The sequence below is a fragment of the Sinocyclocheilus rhinocerous genome, unplaced genomic scaffold (genome assembly GCF_001515625.1).
Source record: "Sinocyclocheilus rhinocerous isolate Xijiao unplaced genomic scaffold, SAMN03320098_v1.1 scaffold852, whole genome shotgun sequence".
Classification (NCBI taxonomy): Eukaryota; Metazoa; Chordata; class Actinopteri; order Cypriniformes; family Cyprinidae; genus Sinocyclocheilus; species Sinocyclocheilus rhinocerous.
In genome coordinates, this window is record NW_015626422.1 from 522,624 (window position 1) to 531,064 (window position 8,441).

General features: G+C 38.5%; 1 protein-coding gene across 2 annotated transcripts in view; it reads right to left on the reverse strand.

The window, feature by feature from the left end:
* fmn2b (formin 2b) overlaps positions 1–7,963 on the reverse strand; it is a 58,828-nt gene extending 50,865 nt beyond the window's left edge. For both annotated transcript variants that reach the window (XM_016521482.1, XM_016521474.1), the window contains exons 1-3: positions 7,923–7,963; positions 6,772–6,781; positions 2,593–4,180 (exon numbers count right to left, since the gene is read on the reverse strand). In XM_016521482.1, coding sequence (XP_016376968.1) covers positions 2,593–4,180; positions 6,772–6,781; positions 7,923–7,930 — 1,606 coding nt within the window. In that variant the 5' untranslated portion in view covers positions 7,931–7,963. The remainder of the gene's footprint in view (positions 1–2,592; positions 4,181–6,771; positions 6,782–7,922) is intronic.
* Between the last annotated feature and the right edge of the window lie 478 nt (positions 7,964–8,441).

The following is an 8,441-nucleotide window of genomic DNA, read 5'->3' on the forward strand; positions in this document are numbered from 1 at the left end:
GGGTGCAAAAAAAATCTAAATATTGAGAAAATCATCTTTAAAGTTGTTCAAATGAAGTTCTTAGCAATGCATATTACTAATCAAAAATTAAGTTTTGATATATTTACGGTAGGAAATGTACAAAATATCTTCATGGAACATGATCTTTACTTAATATCCTAATGATCTTTGGCATAAAAAAAAATCAATAATTTTGACCCATACAATGTATTGTTGGCTATTGCTACAAATATACCCCAGCGACTTAACACTGCTTTTGTGCTGCAGGGTCACATATAACAAAAGTCATACAATTAACAAAAACGATACAAGACATTTAAGGTGAATACTGGACAAAAAGACTAGAATACATTCAGCTGATACTTTTTTAAAATACGAATTGTGAGATATAAACACAATATCTCGCAATTCTGGGGGAAAAAAAGTCAGAAAAATTACAATTAGCTTTTATATATTTTTGGCAGATATAATATAACATAAGTGCCATTTTTGCCTAGATGGCATATCTAAAAATAAAGCTGACGTATAAGTCAGAAGAGCTTTTTAGCAAATATTTAGTAAATATTCAGTCTCCTGCACTGACCAGTTCATAAGAAATGAGATGTAAATAAACACACGTGCGAAAGACATAAAACATATGTAAACACATGCATCACTGCACCGCACATGTGCAAAAAAGGGATTTTTTTAATCCAGTCCAATTAAGAAAACAGTGCAGTGTTTACATTCTCCATTTTTTCTTGTTGATTGGATTATTTCAGGTACTCAAATGAAATTGAAGTAGGCTCAATCGGATCAACTGCAGTGATCACATGAAGGTTTTTCAGTCCGATTAAGCCATCGACACCACTGCTAACAGATTATTTAATTGCATGTAAATGCAGCTACTGCTGAACAAGCGGTTTCATATTATTAGTGGAGTTCTTCAGGATTCAGACGAATTCATTCAGATCCAGAGCTGTTCATCAGTCACTAACACAAAGAGCTCTGCCAGCACAACACAGACTGAGAGAGAGAATATATTCACTCCACGGCCAAAACAACAGACAGAGCAGCCTCTCTTTCACCGACGGTCCGGTTTATCTGCATCTCTCACACGCTGCTTCTGCTTTGCTCTGCGCTGTTTTTGGTGTCAGTGTGTGACTCGATCAAACTCAACATGCTTCCCTTCACTGCTCAGACACATGACAACATCTCCAGACATCCCATAACGCCTCTCTACAGGACAGAGACTCAGTCTGTGCTCAGTATTCTTCCACCAAACAACGTAGTTCCTCAGAAACAGTTGTGGTTGCTACAAAGTGGTTGCCGAGCAACAGACAAACGTAAACAAAGGTGTATGTTACTTTGTAGAGTCATTTACAACAGCTTCGAACGTGGCTCAGCCAATCAGAATCAAGGACCGGAACTATCCGCTTTATAAAAGAGCATTTCAAACAGTTGTGTGCTACATTGTTGTCACATGATCTTATTACAGTGTATGTTTAACTCAGTCAGTGGCATAACAAATAAATATGGTTACTTTGGGATTTGTGGATTCATTGTGACCGATTTTGTTTGATTACATCACACCGGAAATGGAAGATCGAGCACATTGCATTGTGGGATACTGTGTCCAGTGCAAGTGTGCTTATATCGTCCAGATTTCCAAGCAAACAGAACATTTTGCAAAGTGTATACTGTATACTAGTGACTGGTCAGAACTAGTCATCCAGATTAGTGCGATCAACTAGAATTTGGTAACACTTTACAATAAGGTTCCATTTCTTAACATTAGCTAGTTAACATGAACTAACAACAAAAAATACTTCTAAATCATTTATTAACCTTAATGTTAACTTGCACTTACATGTACATTATTAAAATCAATTAAATTGATTTGTATTAAATGTAAAATATTAAATGGAACCGAGTTATCGTGAACTTACAATGAACAGTTGCTTTGTTTTTATTAACTAACATTAACAAAGATTAATAAATACTGCAATCAGTGTTACTTTAGTATCATTGATATTTTGAATCAGTTTTTATTTTTATATTTTGTTTTTATTTTAATTTTAGTTAAAGTTTTAGCAATTATGTTGTGTGTTTTTGTGATTTTATATACGACTATACAATTTTTACTTCTGTTTTAGTTTGTTATTTCAGTACATCAAGTTAAACTAAAATGAGGAATGTTGCCTTGGTGAATAACTGAAATAAGTTTATATATAGCCTATATAAACTTATTTCAGTTATTCACCAAGGCAAATGTTCCTCATTTTAATTTAGAATATAAATATATACATATATTTATATTATTTTAGTTATTGTTTATTTTATTTCAAGTAACGAAAGTATTTTTTTTAATGGTATCAGTTTCAGTTTAGTTAACTATAATAAGCCTGACTGTAACAAATGCATTGCTTTTTGTTACTTTGTATAGGAAAAAAACTATTTTTAGCAATGATGCATGAAATAGGAAGAATTTAGAGATGCAACTTCATTGCACATAACAACACATCAATAACTTTTTAAAAGTACAAATGCTCCATCATAAAAGTTGCATGTATAATGACATTCACAGTAGTTTAGAAGGAGCGCAGAACTCACCCGTGAAAACCTCCTGGAAGCTGCTGCAGGTGGAGGCCCGGGTCGCAGACGCCCGCTGTGTCCTGAGTGTCCCCTCCGAGCCGCCGTACTCCAGCGAGTCAGCTGACCCGGCCGCTTTCGGCGGGAGCGTGCGGAGCTGCTCGGTCCAGTCTGCGGAGCGGCTGATGGGGCCGGTGATGCTGTAGGAGCGCTGGCGCGTGACGCGTCTCCTCTTGGCCCGAGCGCGTGTGAAGAGCGGGCTGTGGGCTGGGGACGGCGCGGGCGAGCAGGAGGGCGAGCTCAGCTGCCGCGTGGTGGTTTTGATGTAGGACGTGTTGATGGGCGGGTACGGCTTGACCGCAGGCTTCAGCAGCCGCGTGGCTAGAGGACTCTCCTGCGGGAGCGTCACGCTGCTCTTGCGCCTCTGGATGAACGTGGCAGGCTCTTCGGGCGGCTCGATGATGGTGAGACACTCCAGTGAGCCCGTGGACCCGAGCCCGTCGGCGTCAGACAACGTATCCGTGCTGGGAACGTCAGGATCATCATCTTCGATGGCCTCCACGGCGCTTTCAAATGAAGCAGTGAGGTCGGGGAAGCTGGTGGTGCTGGTTGCTGTAGCAACCACTGAAGGAGGAGGAGGAGGGGGGGCCTCAGGCTCTTTTGTGACCGTTTCCATGGCGACCGGAACACAAAGGGCAACAAAGTGTCCGTTCACAGCCGTCTCCTCCTCCTCCTCAGGGAGGCGCGGTGCACTAACAAGCACGTTTTCTGGCTTAGGAATGGCTTCCAGCATGGTGAAGGGCTCCGAGTCGGGGGTGGGAGTGTTTCGGGTTTGTTTACAATCCCAGGGAATCTCGAGCATCACGCCCTGCTTCAGACGGATGGCCTGCTGGATGTCAGCCAGCAAATCCTCCTGCTCCGCGGCCGAGTGGAAGCTGTACATATCCGTGTCGGATCCGGAGCTCGCCACCTTCTTCTCCTCCTCCTGCAGACGCGGATGCTCGGGCTCGGCGTCCGAATGTCCGAGCTCATCTCCGGAGAGATCGGGCGTCTTATTGCACAGTGACGGAGCGCTGTCCAGTTCATCCAGCGATGCATCCTCTTTGGATCCGCTCGTGAAGCTTAATTTAGCCTTGCTCTGGTTCTTGCGCTTGCGTATGTGAGGGAACACAGAGGATCTGTCGGATTTGTTTTTCTTCTTCCCTCCCTCCCCTCGTGATTTCTTCCCTTTCTTTGTGCCGTCGTGAGCCGCGCTCTCATCCGCCGCGCCTCCCGCTTCCGAGCGCTTCAGCTTTCCGTCCTGATTGCCCATGATGAGCGGCTCTCTCACGCCATGACGGCTCCACGGTCTGCGTCTGCGCGAGCGGCCGCTCGACGTGCTCTCGCTCTCTGAGGATGATGAGAAGGAGGAGAGCAGAGCGAGGGAGGAGGCTGTGACGAAAGAGAGCAGCTCGCTGTCCTCCTCTCCTCTGCAGAAGGATGCGGGTGGGACATGCGTGAGAGGGAGGCAGTACTTCTGTCGTCTGCCTCGACTCAACGCCTCCAGCAGCCTCTGCCTGAACCCTGGAGCCTCCAGCATCTGCTCCGGCTGCATCACGCAACACACACCAGCTACAGCACAAAACACAGCCGTCAGCGAGCACTCCATGCTAAACCCAAACATTAGCTTTGCAAAAATAATATGTTTTGCTGTCAAAATTTCATATTCACAAATGTAAGTTCTCCTGCAAAAAACCTTGTTTTTTTCTTTTAGGAAGGAAATGGAGTATTATATTAATACTATACGATTTTCTATTAAACGAAAAGCAATTAAAACGGTGCAAGTTTGTAAACACTTTGATATAAACTTGTATTTTTTATACAGCCCCTCTAGTGTGAAATTGTTAATTTCATGTATAGTGTTTGTCATATACACATGTAATTTGATCTTATTAATAAAAAAAATGTTTTGCTGACACATTTGGTTTCAGATGAGTTGTTTAGTGAAAATAGAAAGAAAATAAGTTATTTTTAGAGAACTGACACCCAGTTAAACCAGTGTTATTTTAGCATCATTGAGATTTTTGTTAATATTAGATTTTATTTTTATATTTTCTGCTTTCATGTTAATTTCTTCCCCCTGCTTTTATGTCAAAGTTTTAGTAATTGTGTTGTTTGTCATTTTTTTATTCATTTCTGTTGTTTTAAAATATTTTTATTTCAGTTTTACTTATTTTAGTAAATCAAGATAAATTAAATAAAAATAAGCATTATTGAAATTTAATTATAAGTTATTTTTAGAAAACTGACAGCAGTTAAACCAGCATCTTTGAGATTTTTGTTAATATTTTGAATTAGATTTAATTTTTATATCTTCTGCTTGTTAATTTTTCTTTTTATATTTCCTGCTTTTATGTTAAAGTTTTAGTAATTGTGTTACGTTTGTCTTTTTTTTTTTTTTTTAATTTCTGTTGTTTTAAAATATTTTTATTTCAGTTTTAGTTATATTAGCACATCAAGATAAATTAAAAATTAGAAATATTGCCTTGGGAAGTAGTTTTTTTTTTGTATTTTAAGCATTTATTTTATTTAAGCAACAAAAACGTTTTTTTTTTTTATGGCTTTAGTTGTAGATATATAACTATAATAACCCTGGGTTAAAGATAATTTATAAAATGAGCCTGTTTCTGAATGTCTTCTGTATGTTTAAATAAACTAAGAAAAATAAACGAACTGTTAGAAAATCATTTAGATGTGAGTTGGCATCTAGTTTAAAAAAGCATTAGCTTAAAAAAAAAAGTTAATATAAAACATTTATATATTCTCTGATGTTTGCACATATCATAAATGTGTCTTATTTTAAGGAATTTTAGACATTTTCACTGGAAAACTAAAACATTAGGGCTGTCAAAATGGCTGAAAAACTAAATTCGAATTTTCTACTTAAATATGATCAAAATTCGAATTATATTGGAATTTAAAATGCATAATTTCAGTTAGGGTGAAGAAAAGCATTTGTCTTCTCTCCTGAGGCCACAAGAGGGCGCATCGAGCAAAATATTACTAATGCACATTTATTCAAAGCATAAGATAACATGACCATCCGTGGAAAAAAAGTGCATAATGTTTAAAATTATGTTTATAAACGAATTGTAATTAAGTTGCTTAAACAACTATAAACAAAACAGCATCATGTATGTATGCATAGTTTAATACAAAGGACCGAAAGCCAATCACACAGAGTACATTTCTCATTTAAAAACATGAATTGCAGTGGGACGGGGAAAAAACCCGCCATAAGTCTCGAGATATGTTTTTTCAAAGTTGAACTTGCATTAATTTTGCATGGCTTTCTAAACATGCGGCTCTTTTGTGCGAGACGCGAGTGCAACGCTGATAGATGTCCGTCTAGAAAGTGCGCGAAATACGTGTTCTGTGTGAGCGGCTTGGTTTCGGTTTTGACGTAAACAAGATCTTCTCCGCATTTATGTTCTCTTTTCCCGCAATATTTGTAATGAACAACGTAGCAGCGCCATCTAGTGGCTTCAACTGGATAAGCTAACAAACACATTATAATGCTACGACACTCACATCGTCATCGCATCTTGTGCGCCGCTGATCAGGCTGCAGCCTTAACGCACACCTAAAATTCGAATGCAACGTTTTTGCATTCGAATGTGCATTTTTATTTTAAATTCGACAAATATTCGAAATTTAAAAAAAAAAATTGACAGCCCTAATAGACATGCAGTTCTGACTAACATTTAAACTTGTTTCATCAGTCGTTTAAGACACAAAATATGCACAAAAAACAAACTAATTAAATTCGTTTCCATAGGATTGACAGCAGTTTCCAACATCTATAAATTGAGACGGAACATAAGAGTGTGAACTGAAAATTAATTTACACACTCAGAAATCAATTAGCTGCACAGTTTTTCTTGTGGCAGACTTTTTATGCCTACATTCAAGCTATAAAACCAGTCTCAATAGCCTTAACACGTTCGCGTATCAGATAAACTGATCTGATTTTAGGTACGTTTATACGATATAATAATTTTGTGGTACCCTGATGTATTTCCGTTATTAATTTTCTTCTACAGTTCTGTCCTATGCAATCAGAAATAATTCTCATGACTAAGCAATACATCGGCTTCGAGGTAGTCTACACTGCAAGCAGGTACACTACGATGTCCACATAAGACAAACTAGACTATCCTACTCACACTCACTAGTGAGCATGCTGTGACATCATCATCTACACTACAAGCATGTCATTGAGCGCACTTGCGCCGTAGGAGTTGTGACACGACCGAAAGCTCGTCTGCAGTGTAGCTAATCATGCTAGCAACATGTTAACTACATGCTAGATACATGCTAACTATGCTAAAAACATGCTAGCAACATGCAAACCATGCTAGAAACATACTAACAACATGCTAATTATTCTAGATACATGCTAGTAACATGTTAACGTCATGCTAATCATGCTAGAAACATGATTAACGATATGTTAGCATGCTAATAGTGGTAGCAACATGCTAATCATGCCAGAAACATGCTAGCAAAAATGCTAATCACGTCAGAAGCATGTTAGCAACATGTTAACATCATGCTAATACTGTAGAAACATGCTAGCAACATTTATCAACACCCATCCATCTATCTAAATTTTAAACTTTACATGCGTTTCAAACTTTTCAAGCTTTTACAACTACTCCAAATTTTCAGGCTAGGCTTTCTCTTGACAAACTTTTTTATCTAGTTATTATTATTATTATTGGAGGCAGTTAGATGCTCACAGAACAGGTGAGTTTTCAGTTGAAGACTGTGAGGGACTGGGCTGTTCGGATGGAGTTAGGTAGGTCATTAACTAAAACCAGTAACCTAGATTACGTTACTAACTACAGTTTTCATCCTATAATCTGTAACGGACTACAAATTGCATGTAATCTACCCAGCCCTGACTGCAAGTAGTCATTATGCGCAAATAAGCACACTATCCGTCATTTATTTATATTATTATTAGTTGTTGTGACCTTTGCCGGTGAACTCGCGTGATGACGTCACGACGCCCACCTGCAGCGTAGACCGTTGATTATGACAGAAATCCTCACGAGGACTTTAAAAAAGACTGACCGACAGTTCGCCAGAAATAACAGAAGAAAGCAGAGTTAAACTGACTCCGGTAGATCCCTCATGATCCGCTGAATCTGAAAGTGAAATCAATTAAATAATTCAACTGATCATTAAACTCTCTTCATTTCAAAGACGGCTTCAAGTCTGTTTCTTAATAAAAAAACCATGAACGAAATGTCCCCCTTGGCATTAACCCTGACTATCACTATCTGTGCTGCTGATCGTGTTGATACTCACTCATGAATCGCTGCTCCGTCACGACCGCGTGTGTTTGTGTTCGTGTTTCCCGCCGCCAGGTTTTAATGCGTCACCTGAGAGCTTGATTCCTGCGGCGACAGCGACACCCAGCGGCCAGGCGCAGTCATTACACGCAGAACACGCGGCAGCAGTGCGGTTTAATAAAGCAGTCCAATATGACAAACTTTAATACAGAGAAAAGTCCGACTTGATCTGAGTCTGTTTAAATAACTTCAATAAATGTGTGGTATGATATTAAAAGAGTTCTATCTATTTATCAGTTTTGTATAAATAAAAAAAAATGTCAGCGGGTTTAATGCTTACATATTTAAAAAAAAAAAAAATTTTTTAAATAATTATAAAAAAATTAAAAAAACTTTTTTTAACGTTAATTAAAAAACCTTTTATCATTATCACTGAATTTTATCATAATTTGAGCACATTAATTTTTTATTTTGATGTACTAAACCAGTGTTTCTCAACCTCCTACTTATTCAAACAAAACGTAGTCTAAT